This window comes from Dunckerocampus dactyliophorus, chromosome 11 (genome assembly GCF_027744805.1).
Source record: "Dunckerocampus dactyliophorus isolate RoL2022-P2 chromosome 11, RoL_Ddac_1.1, whole genome shotgun sequence".
NCBI classification, from domain to species: Eukaryota; Metazoa; Chordata; class Actinopteri; order Syngnathiformes; family Syngnathidae; genus Dunckerocampus; species Dunckerocampus dactyliophorus.
The window spans coordinates 3,752,526-3,773,641 of NC_072829.1; the positions used below are offsets into that span (position 1 = coordinate 3,752,526).

At 44.1% G+C, this 21,116-nt stretch overlaps 3 protein-coding genes across 7 annotated transcripts in view; 2 read left to right on the forward strand and 1 right to left on the reverse strand.

The window, feature by feature from the left end:
- Nucleotides 1-1,129: 1,129 nt before the first annotated feature.
- nfkb1 (nuclear factor of kappa light polypeptide gene enhancer in B-cells 1) lies at nt 1,130-16,109 on the forward strand. The gene is made up of 24 exons (XM_054791397.1): nt 1,130-1,779; nt 2,717-2,760; nt 2,827-2,911; nt 3,379-3,419; nt 5,359-5,457; nt 6,296-6,447; nt 6,519-6,682; nt 6,781-6,939; nt 7,163-7,267; nt 7,351-7,442; nt 7,510-7,648; nt 7,734-7,901; nt 9,450-9,557; nt 10,423-10,551; nt 10,626-10,743; nt 10,818-10,932; nt 11,021-11,222; nt 11,319-11,488; nt 11,579-11,681; nt 11,836-11,960; nt 12,034-12,100; nt 12,175-12,338; nt 15,515-15,626; nt 15,702-16,109. The coding sequence occupies exons 2-24, from the start codon at nt 2,722-2,724 to the stop codon at nt 15,794-15,796; spliced, it is 2,751 nt and encodes a 916-aa protein (XP_054647372.1). The 5' UTR covers nt 1,130-1,779; nt 2,717-2,721; the 3' UTR covers nt 15,797-16,109.
- On the reverse strand, nt 14,678-17,971 carry LOC129189578 (ubiquitin-conjugating enzyme E2 2-like). The gene is made up of 7 exons (XM_054791403.1): nt 17,626-17,971; nt 17,184-17,247; nt 17,059-17,090; nt 16,910-16,987; nt 16,724-16,829; nt 16,558-16,651; nt 14,678-16,493 (listed from the first exon to the last, which is right to left on the reverse strand). Exons 1-7 carry the CDS (start codon nt 17,647-17,649, stop codon nt 16,448-16,450), a joined length of 444 nt encoding a protein of 147 aa, XP_054647378.1. The 5' UTR covers nt 17,650-17,971; the 3' UTR covers nt 14,678-16,447.
- Nucleotides 17,648-21,116, forward strand: part of LOC129189577 (transcription factor COE3-like) — a 46,734-nt gene continuing 43,265 nt past the window's right edge. Inside the window, exons 1-2 of one of the 5 annotated variants that reach the window (XM_054791399.1) lie at nt 17,648-18,017; nt 18,936-19,358. In XM_054791399.1, the coding sequence (XP_054647374.1) occupies nt 19,225-19,358 (134 nt within the window). In that variant the 5' untranslated portion in view covers nt 17,648-18,017; nt 18,936-19,224. The remainder of the gene's footprint in view (nt 18,018-18,935; nt 19,359-21,116) is intronic. The other 4 variants (XM_054791398.1, XM_054791401.1, XM_054791402.1 and 1 more) reach the window with 4 other exon arrangements.

Below are 21,116 nucleotides of genomic sequence, written 5' to 3' on the forward strand. Positions count from 1 at the left end.
ACGATTGCATGGCCTCCCAGAACAACACAAGCATCATTAAATTTGCGGATGACACCACAGTCATCGGCCTGATCACTGGTGGTTTTGAAACATCATACAGAAGAGAGGTGGCGGACCTCATAGCTTGGTGTCGTGATAACAATCTCCTTCTCAATACAGATAAGACTAAAGAGATGATCATCGACTCAAGAACAAGGGAAAAGGAGCCGCATAGACCCCTGTTTATTGATGACACAGAGGTGGAGAGGGTGAAAACCTTCAAGTTCCTTGGCACACACATCAGCGAGGACCTCACCTGGTCTCACAACACCCAACAAATTATGAATAAGTCCCAAAGGAGACTGTACTTCCTGAGAAGACTGAGGAAATTTGGCATGTCCACCAAAATCCTTAGTTGCTTCTACAGATGCACTATGGAAAGTGTCCTTACCGCCTCCATCACTGTTTGGTACGGTAACTGTACAACACGTGATAGGAAGGCACTCCAGCGGGTGATCAAGACCTCACAGAACATTGTTGGGGCAGCCCTCCCCTCACTGCAAGACATTTATAAATCTAGAGTCCTACGAAGAACACACAACCTCATCAAGGACAGCACACATCCACAACACTCATTATTCACACTCCTATCGTCAGGCAGACGCTACAGGAGTTTGAAGTCCAGGACCACAAGACTGGCGAACAACTTTTACCCACAGGCCATCAGGCTTCTCAACGAAGCACTCGCACACGCCGCACGCAACACACACACACTCATAGCACTTTTATTTATTAACTTATTTATTCATTTATTTGTATTATTTATCTGTATTAATGTTTCTTCTGTTGTTGTTGCTTAATTTATTGGTATTTATGTTTCTTATGATGGTATTTATGTTTCTTATGTTCTTATTCTTTTTCTTGTGTTTTCTTTCTTTTCTTGGGAGAATGAACAGAATAAGAATTTCATTGCATAGTATAACTGCCTGTTTTACTATGCATATGACAATAAAACTCTTGAATCTTGAATATGCACAGTAAAACAGGTAGTTATGCTATGCAATGAAATTCTTATTCTGTTCATTCTCCCAAAAAAAGAAAGAAAACATTGATCATGATTGTAGTCCGTCCAACGTGACTGTTGGTTATACCCCTTAAAACAGAATGTAGCTCACTAACCAACACACGTACTCCACTCCACAATTGCTTTTCTTTTACATTTTGTGAACAATTTTCGTTGGTGGAGGTCTTGCTGTGATACTACCCTTGGTATCGATACTACCGATACTGTGATCAATTCACTCGAGATTTTACGTGAGTATGGGCGTTCTGAAGTACAAATTACAAACCAAGTTGAAGTAAATAAGACTAATTTACATGAGATACAAGTAATAAGTCATCATATCATTCAATACACTACTAAATAGTTAAAATCCGTTTAAGCAGTTTGTGGATTGTAATGATTCCTTTTTCTTGCTCAAAGTGAGACCTCAGCCACTCGCTCCTATCTCTGGAGCGTGTCAGAGGGAATTTCCCGAGGGGGAAGAAGATGAACTTTATGGAAATCATCTCGATGGATGAATCAACTTTATACAACGACTGAAGCAAGTCTCCCGCGGCAGACATTAAAGAAATCCTGCGCTTGTTCTGTGACAGCAAAAGACGAAATGTCGACGTTGAAGACGACGCGCTCACGTTGCGTCATGGCGTCCTCCAGACTTTAAGTGGACACGATGGACAAAGTCAAATGAAGTGAAGTGGACCGAGTCCGGCGTTCATGTTCAGTTCGTCGACAATAAGGTAAGATTGTCACACCGAGGACGAGAAGTTTGCTGTGTTGCTAAAAGTTCCACATCAAAGTCTGTCTTGTCTTGTTCTTTCACTTCCTCATTGGCCACGCCACACAGAAGTCCGCTCGGAAGGTTCGCAATTCAACTTGTTCTTCTCCGGCAACGACACACAAAGGTTTTAAAACTAGACTCAAAACAACATAAATTATTTCTTAGTAACTGCTGGTGAATTCGGCAGTCTTTTAACAAGTACAAAGTAAGAATTAAACGCAATCCTTCCTATTTCCTACCTGCCTGCTACCGTTGGAGACTTGTCGGTGAATACACCGAACAGGTTCAAGTGTTCGCGTCGGGTTGAATGAATGTAATAACGTCTGTGACCTAAACGTCAATCGTAAACTTGCTAATATTCTGAGCGGAGTCTGGTGTTGCTCTCTTGTCTGTATTTAGCACGTAGCTTGCTTGTGTTTTAACGTGTATTTGTCTCGTATGTAACTTTTTAACGCACTCTGCTAGCGTGTAAAAATCTGAACTTCTACTCGGCTTGTATCAAACTTGTATCTGGTGTGCTGTGAGCTTTTATTTTAAATGTGTAACTCGCACAGTCAACAGTGTTAGCGGTTAGCCTGGAAGCTAGCACTGTTCAACCGCGCAACAACAACAAGTGTGCAAGTTGTAGAGTTGTGTCGCTTCTAATTGTAGACTAAAAGCGCCAATGTAAATGAAAGTGCAGTCATCAATATATCAATTTATCTATGTAGGATTTATTTTCTTGCTGATCAGTTGGCAAAGATGGTGATGGCAGATGATTGACAAGCACATTAATGTCCACTCATCAGTTTTAACCAGGCCACTGTAAGCCAAGTTGGTCAAAGTTGGATAAAAAAAAAAATCTTTAAATTTTTATGCTGGTGGCTCACAAATGACTTTCGCCTTTGCCCTGGCAGGAACGATGGCGGGAGACGAGCACTTCCTTCCTGCGAGCAGTCAGGTGCGTTACCTGCTACTGAAGGAAGAAGGTCAAACTTGTCATGTGACTGCATGTTTGTGCCGACAGATTCTGGACACACTGATGATGGACCCCTCCTGGGACTTTCCACAATTCACTGCGCTCACGTCTCACAGCTCAGCTCTGAGGACAGGTGAGACTTCCCCTAAAGCTGATGACGTTGTTGTTGTTTATTTTTTTTTTCTTCTTTTGTTCATCTCAAGTGAAACTTTGTGTGTGTGTGTGAGTTGCAATGGCGGGAAAATGAAAAGTTTCATGACGCGTTGGCGGCGTCCCTCTGCTCTCACTTCCTGTTGGACTTCATGCCACGCTGCAGTCAATATACCGCTTTCTCAATCACAGTTGCATACCACATTCCAGATTACCAGCGGAATTATATAATGCGGTTGTGTGTGTGTGTGTGTGTGTGTGTGTGTGTGTGTGTGTGTGTGTGTGTGTATACATACAAATATACATGTATGTAAGATGGAGGGATGACCACAGAATAAGCTTTGGTATCTCATCAAGCGTTTTCTGTATCGATAGCGACCACCTTGTTGTTTTGGGTGATCTTATTGTGTGTGTGTGTGTGTGTGTGTGTGTGTGTGTGTGTGTTTTCAGGGGATGGCCCTTTCCTGCACATCCTGGAGCAGCCCAAACAGGTCAGTGCTGTGGGCGGGGCCCACTAATAAGCACTAATGAGTGGGTTAGCGCGGCAACAAGTGCTCCAGTAATGACTATTGTAAAGACTTTAGTCTTTACATTTGGAAAGCAGTGTCACAGGTAGCGGTGCGTAAAAACTGTCACTTGTTGACAAACGTGTACGCACGTGTAAGAACATGCATGTGCACGATATCCTGCATGCATTACTGCGTTCTGACTTAGAAACAATTGTTCCCATAGGAAATGGTCTGTTCCAGGGTCAAACTGGTCACCATAAAGCCTTTCGGGAAGCGTCCAGGCAATGTTTTTAGTCACATTTTATTGTCGTACAAGTGTAAGAAGAAGAAGTCAAGCAGCGTTATTCGTGAAAGGGGAAAAAACGACAAAACAGTGTGACACTTAAATTTTGAAAGTAGGTCACAGGTGTACATATCTACCTATGTGTAATGTATTGCGGGGGTGTCCAAACTTTTTCAAGCGAGGGTCACATAGTGAAAAATGAAAGGAGGCAAGGGCCACTTTGATATGTTGTAAGATATGCTAAGAAGTTATATATATTTCAAGACGAAACTGCATCTCAGCTTTGTCATATAGGTGGAAAAGCCTATTATTAGTATCATCTTTGCTTTTTTTCCCCCCATTTTTGCTGTTGTTTTTTTAATTTTCCAAATATTTCAACTTTCTTCATAAATATTCTAATCGTAATATTTTGACTTTCTTCCCATCATATTATATATCTTTTTTCTCCAGCCTAATTTTCCAAAATTGCAACTTTTTGTTTTGTTTCTCAAAATATTACAACTTTAAAAGTTTATTGTAGTAAAATTGTGACGTTTTTACTTGTGCTAATATTTTATATGTTGTATAATTTTTGAACTACTTTGACTACAATTATAGCTATTTTTTCCATTTTTGCTGTTTTTTTTTTTTTTTTTTGGTAAATCTTCCAACTATTTGGATAAAAACTTTATTAATCTCCAAGAGAAATTCACATTTCCAACAGCTCTGCGAAAATGTCATAATAAACCTGATTAGTTAATCACAAAATTAAATAACCAAAGCAAGACAGGAAAGATTAAAGAAAAAAAGGAAAATAGAGTAAGAATATTTTTTACTTTACTCTTGTAACATTATAGCTTTTTCCGCAACCTAATTTTCCAAAAATACAACTTTATCAATTAATTACAATTTATTTTGTTTCTCGTAATACAAATAAAAAAACAACAACTTTTATTCTTTAATATTTCAACATTATGCTACTAAAATGTTATTTATCCTCATAATATTATGACTTTATTCTCAGGAAAAAATTAAACTTTTTTATTGTTAGAATACGGCTGTTTTCTCAATATTTTGACTTTAGTCTCCTAAAATTACAGCTGTTTTTCATTTCTGCTGGGGTTTTTTTGTTTTATTTAAAATTTCCAGCTATTTCATCTTTCTTCTTGTAAATGTTCTTTTCGTAATATGATGACTTTATTCCCATAATATTTCGACATTATTCTGGTGACAAAACTTTATCCAAAACCTAATTTTCCAAAAATGACAACTTTAGTTTGTTTTAATTTCTCATAATAGAACGTGGGGGGTGGGGAGGTGTGAATTTGTGTGTCACTAAAAAAACGTAAGAAGCAAAGCAAGTATGTTTAGAATTTGCTTCTTTTTGTCATTTAAAAAGAAAAAATGTCACAAACAAGACGGAGCTGCCTCTGAGTGCTTTTAGATGGCGCCAGCTGCTCGTTTAGAAGAGCGATACATGCTTTCATGTCAGCCTCCAAAATCCTTTTTCACTAGATTTGCCACTAGTCGCTTTTTTGAAAAAGGGCATCAAGTGGGGTCTGATTACTTGCTAAATATAGCGACAAAGCCGCTAAGTTGCCAACACCAGCAGCGCTGTGTGACCTTGTGACGCTAACGTGCGTGTCGTGTGTTTCCCAGCGAGGCTTCAGGTTTCGTTATGGATGCGAAGGCCCGTCTCATGGCGGCTTGCCAGGAGCCTCCAGCGAGAAGACCAAGAAGACCTATCCTGCTGTCAAGGTAACGCTTCCTGTTCTGTTATCCTGTTATCTGATTGGACGAGGTGCTCTTATGAGGCACTCTTTCATGCACTCGACAGCGTGTGCACACATTCTCTTGAGGCCATCACAGATGTGTGTGCGTGTGTCTGTGTGTCTGGGGAAATTCCCACATTCCCGATACATTTTCACCAACAAAACAAACCTTGAAACAAAGTTTACATATCAGTTTCCGGAGACAAAGTCAAAGCGACGCATGTTGCCGCGTCCTGGCCCGCGCTGTGACATGTCGAGACAAGCACGTGCCAGCAGGTAGTGGCGGATGATGAAGAGGAGTCAGCTCGGACAAGAGGAAGAATGTCAACATTGCATCACAGTGAGAAGAAAATAAGTTCTAACCTTCCTCTTCGCTCTCAAGGAGCGTCGTCATCAGCTCATCCATCAAACACACACAGATGCTCAGAGAAAAAAGCTAATCTATTTACGTTAAAAGAAAACGTTCCATTACGTAAAATTTCTATTTTAATTCCACTTTTCTCGAGGATGAAATCATCTGATGAGGTCACCAACGAGCGACATGGGTGTTTCCTGCCACCGTGAAAACACGGCCACTTCTATTTTCGAGGAGTTGTTTTCATTTTGCGCTGCGATTGGCCGACAGGAGGGGAAGAGGAAGTGGTTTGTGCTGCAGCAGTAGCACACTTCCTGTTAAACACCACCACCATCGTCATCATCCGAGGAGGCTTTTGTTGGCTGTCGTGTCGTCAAAATGAAACACGACAGTGTTATGACACACACACGCTCACACTCAAAATAAAAGTGCCTCATTTGAGTGTTATGTTTTTTAATTCTTCTTTCAGATCTGTAACTACCAGGGACCGGCCCGTGTGGTGGTCCAACTGGTGACGGCGCTCACCCGTCTCCCTCAGCTGCACGCTCACAGCCTGGTGGGCAAACAGTGTGACAAGGGCGTGTGCATCGTGGACGTGCCCTCCAAAGAGTCCAACATCACGTATGTGCTCGCACCCTCGCTGGGACGTGATTTCTGACACACACACGCACTTACGGGATTTCTCTGCTAAGTTTTCCCAACTTGGGCATCCTACACGTAACTAAGAAGAACGTGGCCAAGACTCTGGAGGAGCGCATGATCGAGGCCTTCAGGATGGGATACAACTTTGGAGTCTCCATCCACACTGACGTTGATACCCTGCAGGGGGAGGGCCGCGTGCCCCGAGAACTCACCGGTCAGTGTGTGTGTGTGTGTGTGTGTGTGTGTGTGTGTGTGTGTGTGTGTGTGTTGATATGCCTGAGGAAGGCGCTCATGTGTGCATGTGACACACAGAGCACCAGCGCAGCGTGATCAGCAGCGCGGCGTCGCTCCAGGCCAAGGAGATGGACCTCAGCGTGGTGCGCCTCATGTTCACCGCCTTCCTTCCAGACAGCGACGGCGCCTTCACCAGGCGACTTGACCCAGTGGTGTCAGAAGCCATCTACGACAGCAGTGAGTCCATACGGTGTGTGTGTGTGTGTGGTTGCCACTTTCATTTCCTCCTTCCTGCTGCTTGCTTTCTCTACGTGAAAACTTCCTCTCTCACGCCAGCTCATCACTTCCTGAAGCTGTTACTCTAGCAACACGCCGCTGTTATTTCATGTGTCGTCATGGACCGGCCCAGGTTGTCAAGAGACATCAACACACGTGACTTTTCTCCCCCCCCCCTCCCCAGAGGCTCCAAACGCATCTAACCTGAAGATTGTCAGGATGGACCGGACTGCCGGCTGTGTGAGCGGAGGAGAGGAAGTCTACCTCCTGTGTGACAAAGTCCAGAAAGGTCAGGGGAGCCCCCCACCACCCTCAAAAGCGGTGTCATCATGTGTGTCACATGACCAGCATGCAAGCTGTGTGTATTGACAGATGACATCCAGGTGCGCTTCTATGAAGAAGACGACTCGGGCCTCACCTGGGAGGCTCTGGGAGACTTCTCCCCCACTGACGTGCACAGGCAGGTCAGTAGCGCCCCCGCCGGGACTGCTTATGTGCGACTTCCAGGTGTTTACTATCGTCCATCCTCAGTTCGCCATCGTCTTCAAGACACCAAAGTATCGAGACCAGAACCTACAGAAGCCCACGTCGGTCTTTGTCCAGCTGAAGAGGAAGTCGGACAACGAGACCAGCGAACCCAAACCCTTCACCTACCACCCTCAGATTATAGGTACGCCACAATCATCAGCTCCAGAATCTTTTGGAAATGAGTAGAACTCTGGGCTCAGAATGTGCATGTGTGTGTGTGTGTTCAGACAAAGAGGAAGTGCAGAGGAAGCGTCAGAAGACGTTGCCAAACTTCCAGGACTTCAGCGGCCATGGAGGAGGAGCAGGGGGAGGAGGTGGTCTGTACCGAGGAGGAGGAGGAGGAGGAGGAGGAGGTGGTCCATCAGCAGGGGGAGGTCCAGGCTCTGCTGGAGGAGGTAAAACCTCAATTAGGATCATTTTGTCTTCTTATAGAATAAATGTTCAATTTTTCATGTTGAGACCAGAACCGAATTGAATCGTTCATAAAAATATCAGAGCATCTGTTCACCGAATTAAAAAATAAACAGGAAATTATTCCGAAAAAGAATGCCTCTCTCTGCAGGAACAATAGAATGGTCATTCATGACAATTCAGGTATTAAGTGAACAACACTGATGTACAGAAATGTGAAGTCGTTTTGGCTCAGTTTTGTTTGAATTTTACGTTCTGTAAAAGTTGAAAAAAGATTTAATTTTTTACAAGCTTATAAGGTGTGTAATGTTTTGCAACTCCAGAGTAGTTTTATTTTTTATTTTTTTGCTGGAAGAAGAGACAAAATGGCTCTTTTGATGGTGAAGGTTGCCAACTACTGTACTGGGTGGTAAAACCTACTGAGCCATGGACATGGTAAAAAGGTATCTTGAGTTGCTCGATATACGTTTAGCACTTTGACCAATTGCCGATATCGATAACTACATGCACCGATACTGCCAGGAACTCTTCCCTTAAACTAATGTCAGGTCCCATCTCATGTAATGAGTGAACACATCATGCTTGTTGTATGTACTCTGATGCCACTGGATGCATCTCACAAATGTACAAAATGGGACAAATACTGCAATATGCAATGTAAGTTCGAAAAAAAGTGTCATAGTTTAGTTTAGTAGTGACCGAAAGGACAAGATCGCAGGTACAAGCGGCCGAAATGAATGTGCGCTCTCACTTAGAGATAAGGTCAGAAGCACTGTCATCCAGGAGAAACTGCTGCTCCTTCGCATTGAGAGGAGCCAGATGAGGTGGCTTGGCCATCTGGTCAGGTTGCCTCCCGGACGCCTCCCTGGGGAGGTGTTCAGGGCACGTCCGACCGGTAGAAAGCCTCGGGGAAGACACGGTGGAGAGACTGTCCCTCAACTGGCCTGGGAACGCCTCGGGCTCTACCGGGAGGAGCTGGATGAAGTAGCTGGAGAGAGGGAAGTCTGGGCTTCCCTGCTTTAGGCTGCTGTCCCGACCCGACCTCGGATAAGTGGTAGATAATGGATGGTGTCATGTTTTTAACATTTTGTCATTTAAAAACAAAATCATGACCAAAAACATGTTCACCTACTATTTGCCGCAACAATACAATTTTGAATGCTGCACATGTCAATGTGGCTCAAACATCCGTATACGAGCCAAGTATGACACTCTGGACCAAAACAGTGACTGCATCAGCCAGGTGTACCTGGGTATTTTTTTTCAGGACTGTCAATTCTTGTCATTTTGCTGCAAAGCGCTGCATGTGACTCTTTGAGTGATTCCAGACCGCGGACATACTAAGCTAGCAAGCTTTGCTGCCATGTGGAGCACAGCGCAGTTTGAGGTCTCGTTCCTGTGTCGATATCAATAACGGCAGAAAAAGCAGATACCGATATGATCGATATCTTTATTTTTATGCCAGTGTTAGTCGGCCACTATTATCGGACATTCCTGGATGTGACAGTGTTTTTGTTTTTTTTTTGTTCCAGCATCTTACTTCCACGGCTTCTCCACATTCAACTACGGAAGAGGAAGTGGAGGTGGAGCTTGTCCCACGGGATACTCAACAGGTCTCGGAGGAGGCAGAGTCAAACACGGTGAGACATGTGCTGTCCATGCTAAACATCAAGGTTGTGGACTCTAGTAGGGCAGGGTAATAAAAAATAAGACTTGTGCTTGTGTTTCAATAAATGCCTTGTGGATGTGTGTACAGGAAGTGACGTCAGGGATTCAGTTGATTCATGTTATTATGATGTTATGATGATGATTACTATTATTATTATGCCTGTTGTCAGATAAATACAAGTCTTATTGGCGATCAAGTCTGGTGTGTGTTACTAGTGACACCTAGAGGCCAGTGTAGACTCCAGCTCATGAAAGGGATAGTTCGGATTTTTTGATATGAAGTTGTATGACATCCCCGTCAGCAGTGTAGTGCACAGGTGTCAAACACAAGGCCCGGGAGACAGATGTGGCCCGCCACAACATTTTATGTGGCCCACGAAACCCTTGAAATAATGCATGTCAATAATGCACTTCACCTTTGCCCTTCTAAATGTATTTGATGTCATTTTGACAGAAAAATTGTACTGCATGCGGTTCTCCTAAACGTCAGTATTATCTAATCATGTAGCAAGATATTCCAAGCATTTTTCAAAAACAAATACTTGAATGTCTGCTTGTCACCATGACATTCTCACTTCACTTTTCATTTTGAAGCAAGTTATCCATCAATTTGTTAGTAAATATATAATAATCTAATGCATGGGCAACTGTAATAACATTATGAGGTTATATTCATATTTAGATTCATATATATTGACTGTTTCAAGTGGCCCTCTGAGGGCAGCTGTAACTGCGATGTGGCCCTCAATGAAAATGAGTTTGACACCCCTGGTGTAGTGCATCAGCAGTGACTTACCCACCCGACCCATGCTTTTTAAAATTTTTATTTTTTTAAAGAAGCGTCTAAGGGCGACTTGGCAGACAGCAGCACTGACGACAGTGATCCAGACGACCAATCAGAGGGCAATGCCGTGCTGGCACATTCAGGACGCCAGCGATGCCAGGAGGCGTCCCAGTCAGACGGCGGTAGAGTTGTGTTCCTCACTGTATTAACATGTTAAAGTGTAACATGTTCATAAAAACATGAATTGTGAGTGCAGACGTGGCGAGCAGCAGACCTGTGGACGCTGTCTTCCGGTACGCCATGACAGGCGATGCGGCGTACCTCTTGGCTCTACAGCGCCCCCTGATGGCGGCGCAGGACGAGGACGGGGACACGTGAGTGCACGTTGTGGAACATTCTCCATTCTGCTCGTTTTGGTTGTAACGTTGACTTCCCGGCTGTGTGTCAGTGGACTCCACCTGGCGGTCCTCCACAGTCAGCAGGGGGCGCTGGCCAGCCTGACTCAGGTGCTCGGCGCTCTGCCGGTAGACGGCGTTCTGGACATGAGGAACCACCTCTATCAGGTGGAATGTCCTGCTTCGTGATGTGATCATGTGATCCAGAAGGAGGCGAGTCGGGAAGCAGTTTCTAACCCTCCTCCGTGTGTCCCAGACGTCTTTGCACCTGGCGGTGATCACGCAGCAGAAAGAAGCGGTGGAGGCGCTACTCGGAGCCGGCGCTGACCCCACGCTGACAGATCGCCATGGCAACACGCTGCTTCACGTAGCTTCACAGCAGGAGGGTGGGGGGATGGTGCGCTTTTTATTAAGACACCAAGCCATGACAGGATTGCTGGAGACCTGCAACACAGCCGGTACGTACACACACACACACACACACACACACACACACACACACACACACACACACACAAAGGCGCACTCAAACTCTCTGTCGGCATGCTTACCAGGTCTGTGTGCCATCCACCTGGCCGTTCTGGCCAATCAGCTGGCCTCTCTCAGAGAGCTGTTAGAGGGTGGAGCCAGCGTGGAGGCTCAGGAACGCAGCAGCGGAAGGACCGCCCTCCACCTTGCCACCGAATGCGACAACGTGTCGCTGGCAGGCTGCCTGCTGCTAGAGGTAAATTCTGACTACGCCATCACAGGGACGTTTTAACACGTGTCATCACAGCTTCTCTGCGGTCACACGTGCAATGTTTGTTGTCGTCAGGGCAACGCCAAGGTAGACTGCTGCACCTTTAACGGCTCTACCCCGCTTCACATCGCCGCCGGGCGAGGATCTGTCAAGCTAACAGCACTCCTCATGGCCGCAGGTAAGCACACAAGGTGGTTAGCCTAGCCTAGCATGAAGCCAGAAGGCAGCTAACGTGAAGGTTCAAGGGTCACCTGCACACTTTCTACTTGCACCACTGTGAGCTGCCATCTTGGAAGGCATGTCATGTAATCCACATGCTGACACTTGTTCAGGCGCAGACCCTAACAAGGAGAACCTTGAGCCTCTTTTCTTTCGGGAGGACACGGAGGAGGAGGAAGAAGAAGACGAGGGCTATGTTCCTGGAAGCAGCCCCATCAACATGGCCGCCTCTGCTCAGGTATGCTGCTAATGCTAATCTAACTACTCCTCCTGTGTCACATGGTCCAAACATTTCAGCCGTCCGTCTGCAGGTACTGGAGCTTCTCAGTGGGAAAGAGTACCAGCCCAAATCTCCTCACCTAACTGTCCCCCCTCAGGGTGAGTCGAGTCGGACGGTCCTATATGGTATTAATGGCGGCTCAGTGGGCTTGACGATTGTCTGCGGCACGTAGGTGACCTGGCAAACCTCAGCGCTGATGTGAAGCAGACGCTGTGTCGAGCTCTCGAGAATGACGAATGCTGGGAAGATCTCGCTCACAGTCTGGGTCTCGGAATCCTCAACGCCGCCTTCAGACTGAGCCCCTCCCCCGCCAAAACCCTGTTGGACAGCTATGAGGTACAGGTCACATGACTAGCATGAAACAGTAGCATGTGGGTGTGTCATACAGCAGACACAGTATTTCCGGGGGGTGGGGAGGGAGTACAGTTCATGGTCACGGTTTAATTGGTTCCAGACCTGACAGTGATAAGTGAATTTCTGCAAAGTAGTATTCCTTATTTCTAAATGGAATATTGTAGTAGATAAGAGCAAAGACAAAGTGTTTGACCTTCTAAATATTTTTTTAACCTTATCAGAGCCCTCCAGATATGAAATAACACCCCTATAGTCACTTTTACACTCTTATTACCCAATACAGTAGACATAACAGAAAATAAGACCAAATATAGACTCACATGTTAGCATTGGGAGTTGTCTTTTTCTTTTTTTTACTTCCCATTCTGTACTTCTTACTGGCTATTGTCTCATCAATGTAACATTACTGACACATAGTAACCATTGTCGAATACTAAGACCCCTGGCAAAAATGATGGAATCACCAGTCTCGGAGGATGTTCATTCAGTTTAATTTTGTAGAAAAAAAGCAGATCACAGACATGACACAAAACTAAAGTCATTTCAAATGGCAACTTTCTGGCTTTAAGAAACACTAAAAGAAATCAAGAAAAAAAATGTGGTAGTCAGTAACAGTTACTTTTTTAGACCAATCAGAGGGAAAAAAATTATGGAATCACTCAATTCTGAATACTTCAACACACCACTAGTACTTTGTTGCACCACCTCTGGCTTTTATAACAGCTCGTAGTCTCAGAGGCATGGACTTAATGAGTGACAAACAGTACTCTTCATCAATCTGGCTCCAACTTTCTCTGATTGCTTTTGCCAGATCAGCTTTGCAGGTTGGAGCCTTGTCATGGACCATTTTCTTCAACTTCCACCACAGATTTTCAATTGGATTGAGATCCGGACTATTTGCAGGCCATGACATTGACCTTATGTGTCTTTCTTGAAGGAATGTTTTCACAGTTTTTGCTGTATGGCAAGATGCATTATCATCCTGAAAAATGATTTCATCATCCCCAAACGCCCTTTCAATTGATGGAATAAGAAAAGTGTCCAAAATGTCAACGTAAACTTGTGCATTTATTGAAGATGTAATGACAGCCATCTCCCCAGTGCCTTTACCTGACATGCAGCCCCATATCATCAATGACTGTGGAAATTTGCATGTTTTCTTCAGGCAGTCGTCTTCATAAATCTCATTGGAACGGCACCAAACAAAAGTTCCAGCATCATCACCTTGCCCAATGCAGATTCGTGATTCATCACTGAATATGACTTTCATCCAGTCATCCACAGTCCACGATTGCTTTTTCTTAGCCCATTGTAACCTTGTTTTTTTTTCTGTTTAGGTGTTAATGATGGCTTTCGTTTAGCTTTCCTGTATGTAAATCCCATTTCCTTTAGGCGGTTTCTTACAGTTCGGTCACAGACGTTGACTCCAGTTTCCTCCCATTTGTTCCTCATTTGTTTTGCTGTGCATTTTCTGTTTTCAAGACATATTGCTTTAAGTTTTCTGTCTTGACGCTTTGATGTCTTCCTTGATCTACCAGTATGCTTGCCTTTAACAACCTTCCCATGTTGTTTGTACTTGGTCCAGATTTTAGACACAGCTGACTGTGAACAACCAACATCTTTTGCAACATTGCGTGATGATTTACCTTCTTTAAGAAGTTTGATAATCCTCTCCTTTGTTTCAATTGACATCTCTTGTGTTGGAGCCATGATTCATGTCAGTCTACTTGGTGCAACAGCTCTCCAAGGTGTGATCACTCCTGTTTAACTGCAGACTAATGAGCACATCTAATCTGATGCAGATATTAATTTTGGGAATGGAAATTTACAGGGTGATTCCATAATTTTTTCCTCAGAATTGAGTGATTCTGTAATTTTTTCCCTCTGATTGGTCTAAAAAAGTAACTGTTACTGACTACCACATCTTTTTTTCTTGATTTCTTTTAGTGTTTCTTAAAGCCAGAAAGTTGCCATTTGAAAGGACTTTAGTTTTGTGTCATGTCTGTGATCTGCTTTTTTTCTACAAATTCAAACAACTGAATGAACATCCTCCGAGACTGGTGATTCCATAATTTTTGCCAGGGGTTGTACATATCAAAACGTCTTTGAATGTATCTTCTGAATGCCATATATTTGTATTTCATTCATTTAGCAATTTTTATGCTTGAAAATGCTTAATTTAGTTAAAAAGACCTACAAGTTGCTTAAATATGCAGATTTTTTAAAATAAGAATAGGCAGTATCAACCAAGAAACAGCGATGATTTTTTATTAATATATTTATAAAAAAAAAAACTCATCCTAAAAAAATCAAAGGTTGCAGGGGGCCACTTTGATATTTAAAAACTATTAAAATACTAGTTTTTATTTTAAAAAACAATTAAACAAACCGCAGGCTGCAAATGGTACACCTGCCACACTTTGCTTTGAGGCTATCCACATGGAAACGTTTTCAGGTCAAAACGGCCAAGTATTCTATCTTTTCAGCCTGTCATCCATGTGGGAACGGCGGTATTTTTCAAAAACCATTTAAGAGTGGGGAAAATCTGAAAACCCTGGCTTGTCGTTGCCGTGTAGACAGGCAGTACGGGAACGATGACGTCACCAACCCACCGCCGCCTCGTCGCCGTCAGCTATGATGACAACCGAACATATCTGAATATTTTGACGGACATGACTCACCTCAGTCGACATTCTCCTGATATTTTGCTGTCGTAAACGAAAGACGACGGACTTATGTGCATCCTTTCTTCCTTCTGTGGGTTGGAGTGTCATGTGGTTCCGTCTGCGTGCCTGCTCACAGCGCCACACGGAGGTGTGCCTTGTGTGTTACTTCGTTTTCACTCAGTTATGTGTCCCGTCTGGATGCAACTATTTACTCATCCCGCAGTGTGAACGCGACTTTTTTCAACCCACCAAAAAAGAAATCCCAAGAATGGCCCTGTCTTAGTGGGAACATTCTCCATGGGCATATCCATTATTCGTGTTTTCTTTTGTTTGTTTTTTTTGCCGTTAGCAGTGGGTCTTGGAACATTATCAACACAAATAGCGTTAAATTATCATTGGACATCATCATGCAGGATCAAAGATTACTCTTGTTGAAGTGACACACCTCAGTGTTAATATTCACACATCGCCTCTGACCCCTCCACCCTGCAGGTGTCTGGCGGGACGGTGCGCGACCTCACGGCTGCTCTGAGGTCAGCCGGCCAGCGTAGAGCGCTGAGTGTCGTGGAGGCAGCGCTGTGTCACCATGACCTCGAGACAGCAGGTGAGCAACATCGATCAGCGGATGCCCTCTGTGTTTCCGTTATGACAGCTGTCACTCACTGGGTTGTCTCTGCAGGCGACGGCGTGTGCGCTCAGTTGCGAGACTTGAAGTTGGATGCGAGGGTGGACAGCGGAATGTGCGACAGCGGGGTGGAGCTTTCCACGGCATAGGCGTGGCCAAGTGTGTGAAAAGTCTTGCCCAAGCAGGAAGTGTCCTTGAAAGGAGCACATCAAATACAGCCAACACATGGAAAGTGGTCCTCTTCCCTCCTGACTGCCACTTGAAGCCTAACGAGCTGTTCAATGTCTCGTTAACAGCAGGAAATTTGACTTTCGTATGGACGCAGTTCATCTTTGTGTGTGTGTTTTTTTTTTTTTTTTTTTTTTTAATTTGTTTCTCTGAACTCCATGAAGTTTTGACACGGATCACAAAGACTCTCATCTATTTATCTGGACGTTTTATTAATAAAGTTTTTATACGTCATGTTTGATGACAATCATCCAGCTTCTAGAACATCTAGTCAAAAATGAGTGCAATCAACTTTACTGGGGGGGGGGGGGGGGGGGGAGAGGACCAATCAGCTGCTGTCAAGTATCATCAAGTCAAGTGCAAAAAGGGGAGGAGCACAGCGAGGAAAACCTCAGCTTCTCTAAAAAGTAAACATGGCCGACCAGAACCTCTGACATGCATCCCTCTTCTGTCCACTTTGTAGCTCCGCCTCCACGTGACAGCGTTTGGATGACGTTGAGGTTTGGGACAGGAGTGGGGGGAAAAAAAATGTGAACAAAGTGCTGTGATTGGCCAGTGAGAGTTGAGCAGGATCACATGGCATATTTCTGAGTCCAGTCCTGAGCAGTCTTGTTGTACCTGCAACACACACACATGCAGCCATGTTTGTCCATGTGAGAGGACTGACTGCACATGCACTCACCTGACGGGGTCCGTCTTGTAGATGCGGGCGATCTCTGGCACGAGCGGGTCGTCCGGGTTGGGGTCGCACAAGAGTGAGCAGATTGACAAGAGGACTGCGGACATGAAGCAGACGGCACCGCCCGGTGGCCGTTAGCAGTCACACATGTTTACTTTGGGCTTCTTACCTTTGGAGATGGTTAGCGCAGGAGACCACTGAGACCTCAGGATGTCCAAACAGATGCTGCCGTTACTGTTGATGTTGGGGTGGTAAATTCTGGTTGTGAATGCCACCTGGTGAACAAACACACACACACACCACAGGCTAGCCATGCCATTTGTTGACTTCTGACATCTTAGTTGCGTTCACTGACCTTAGGAGGTTTAAAAGGGTAATCTGTTGGAAAGTGGATGGTGAGGAAGAAGACACCACCTTGGTAGGGGCTGTCAGGCTGCAACACACACACACACACACACCCATTGAGCATAGCTGCTGATGACTGATGACAATTGTACTACTTACGGGTCCCATTATGGTGGCCTGCCAGTGAAACACTAAGGAGACAAGGAGCAGCAGGGTCAAAGTCAATATAAGTGAAGTGCAATCTCGCCAAGAACTGGATGGGGAGTGCGTGGGGGAGTTCTTACTGTCTTCGTCCACAGGCCCGGCAGAACATTGGGCAGGAGGGTCTCTGGACAGGTCCGTCAGCTCCTGACCCCAACAACAAGCAGAACCAGAAGCATTTGTGATCAACATTGCACAAGAAAGATACAAATGACTGACTTGTAATGTTACTTCTACCAATAATCCAATTCATTCACTAACTTAAACGATTTGTTTGCATTTGAATAAAATCACGTGCGAGACTACAAAAAGAGCACAAAGCTAACTGATATAGCGTGGCAGGTCACGTGACGACCGCCGATTGACCCAGCAGGCATGGATGCCCTCACGTGACGTCACGAGTCCAAAGCCGATATGGAATATGACGTCACGCGCTAGCTAGCCGGTTGCTAGCATAGCAGTTGCTCCTCGTCGTGGGCAAAGATGAGCAAAATTCCTTGTAAAAACACAAGCTACGGCAGTTACCTTTGAAATTCGCTTTAAAGCCATTGTGATGGCGCCAAAGGACCGGCTGTCGAGGATGAGGAGGAGGAGGAGGAAGAAGAGGAGGAGGGCAGGCCAATGAGGTGACTAGCTAGCATGGAGGATGCCGCTAGCTTAGGGAATACACCGAGACGCTAAGCTAGGTGGCTAGGCTAGCGGCTAACATTGGTGGTTTAAAGCGCAAGAGCTCTGAAGTGTCACTCCAAAGAGTCACCGCAGCACCTCAGCGGCCCAAAATGTCCTTCAAAACACACAAAAGAACCGGCCGGACGTCTCACTCTGGCGCTGTTTCCTATCTCCGCAAACACACCTCCCAGCAGCATCAGAAAGGGGAGGGGTCATTATGATGTTCAACTCAGCGACCACTTCTTTAGGTACACATCCAACTTCAACCGTTGTTGTATTTTTTTTGTACAAAGATAATAATGCTCGGTTTCTCTAAAATAACGTGTTTATTATTGTAGTTTGTTTTACTGGCAGCTCTTTCGAAAATGTTGTCGTGTAGCTAAAGGAGATCGCCACAAGATGGCGCCGTTCTCCTTCATTCAACTTGCTTCCTGTTGGAATGTAAAAACTTGACACAACGAGCAAAGAAAATTTCACATTGTGTACAACCACGCCGGTCCAATTCTGTGGTTCTGACCACCTCTTCACCTCATGATCGTTAAAAACATGTTGAAATTTGGACACATTTGATGTCTAGTGTGCTCTTATGTTCCCAATTTGTATCTTTGTCACAGACAGCTGGGTCCAGTTCCAGTGGCATGTAGACTTTCAGCAGGTTTGACTTGTGGTCCTCTTTTTGGTCGTGGGAACTTCTTTGCAGGTGGCAGTACTGTTAAGTTGTAAAACGTTCTTTCATTGGCTAAAAACTCCCCGTGCATGTGCAGGACAGTGCCTGTGCGTGTGCTCGTGATGTTTGGCGTGCACAGTGACAGTGTCCGTTTTTTTTTTTCCAGCGTGCACGGACAAAGCCGTGACGTAACAGGACTCCGCAGCCAATAGGAAGCAATGTATGCGCTAGTATTCAAATGAGACATCCTTATATGGGCGATACCACGCCCCCACTTCGCTCCACGCGTGTCCCGCGGGAGATCCGAGCCTCGGCGCGGGAGAAAGAGCTCTCCTCCGGGACAGAGGAGCCATAAAGAGCCGGGGAGGGGGGGAGTAAGGGGGGTTCTGTTAGCGCCCAATCGGCCTCGCCCCCCCCCACCTCCACTCCCCCTTCACCTCCCTCACTTGAGTGGACCTCCTTTTGAAGCAGAGTCTTCTTGTCTTCTTCTTCTTTCCAGTCAGTCTCGCTGCTAGCTGCTTCTCATCAGGACCTCCAGGTTGGGTTCTGCTGGCGTCCCCCCACTGAACAGCCCCCCGCCTCCCCTCGCTCCTGAGAGATGCTCACTTCGCTTTCCTTCAACTTGCCGGCCTGACAAGTCCAGAGGGATCCGGACTCTAGTCTGGACCAGGACCTCCTCCCGGGTCCAGGTGTCTCGAACAGGAGGATTACTCTTCATCTTCATCCTCATCCTCATCCTCCGAGCCCCCCCCCCCCCGCCCCCTCCCGTTCCCCTCTACAGTCTTGTGATGTTTTCCATCCAGGACGGCCTCCCCCGGGGAGGTCTGACCATGAAGGAGGAACCGCTTCCCACCGGCATGACCCCGGTGCGTTCCTGGATGCAGGGCGCGGGAATCCTGGACGCCAACACGGCCGCGCAGAGGTGAGCGCGCACACGCGCACTACAAAGAGACAAAAGTCCTTTTTTCAATTAAATGTAAAAAGTTTTACTCTGACAGTGTTTTTTTTAAATAAAAAACGTAATTCATAATGATAATAATGTTTATGACTACACACAATTTAGATAAACCATCATTAATAATAATAATGATAATGTTTATAACTACAAACTATACTTAAAAAATAAATGTCAGTCATAATAATAAGGTTTAGAACTGCTTCAAACTCTATTTGAAAGCACATAATGAGCAGTAATTAACAATAGCTGTAATAATAATGTGTGTTATAAACTGTATTCAGGGAAGGGCAATAATTCCTAATAGTAACAGTTGTAACAATAATGGTATATGCAACTGCGCTCTAAACTCAACACAATGAACAATCATTAACAATAGTTGCAATAATGATGTTTAAAACAGTTGCAAACTATTTAGAAAAATACATAGTAATTATATAACAATAGTTGACGGGATAATTTTATATGATTGTGTTATGTACTGTTTAAAAAAAGAAAATAAATTATGTATAATAATATAACAGTTATAAGGATATTCTTCATAGTTGACACAATAATTAATAATACTAATATTAGGTTATGATTTGAGATGAATGAAAAAGTAGGCGCACGCACGTGCGGCTCTTCAGCCAAGTTCCTTCACACACACACACACTCACTCACACTCAAGTAACATTGTCGATGGGTACAATTCAATATAAAAAAAAAACCTGACTGAGGTTTATAGTTAAATATAGATGATGAAAATGTACGCCAAATGAAATGTGTAAATCGGTCAAGCTTGTACAAAAGACACCGATGTCAAATTCAATCCGATGATCCGAAGAAAACAACCACATAACAAGCAAACGCATATATATTAACAATATAACAACACATACATATTAGTTACAGCTTGAGAATAAAATGAATGTGATGAAAATACCATTTATTTGTAAATTATATGAATACACTTCAACTATGCGAGTACATTTGAAAATAAATCACAGTCAGGCTTCTTGACATATTCATTAGCATGCACGCACGTCCTAATTATTATTATTATTATTATTACTACAATTATTACTATTTTATTATTATTACTATTGCTACCACAGTACAACTATTATTATTATTATTATCATTACTACTGTTACTATTATTCAACAACATCAACGCAATCATGTGTGCGTGTGTGAAAACAGACACACACACACACACACACACACACAAACGCTTTAATGGTAAACACACACACACACACACACACAAACGCTTTAATGGTAAACACATACACACACACACCGTGCAGGTGTCAGACCAGTACATCAACGACCTTGTGCCCTTAGAGTGCACGAGTGTGTGTGTGAATAATTTAATTTAGTTTAAAAGGATGAAATCATATCAGTCATAATGTTGCAAACATGTAATTACCAGGAATGATGACATGAGTAAAATGATTGATGATAAAATGAGTCAAATCAGATAATTCATGAGAAATCACGAGGAAGAAGTCATCAAGATGTCATGATCACATTTTAAAATCCTAAGATAATGAGAAGACTGATATTATTTTTCGATGATAATAATCATGCCATGAGAAATGCGAATGACATGAAATGAGTCACATCAGAGAATTGATGAGAAATGATGAGAAATAAGTCATCAAGGTGTCTTGATAACTTGTCATCAGTTGATGAGGAGACTCATATTTTTTTGATGACGATAATGAGAATGATGGCGTGA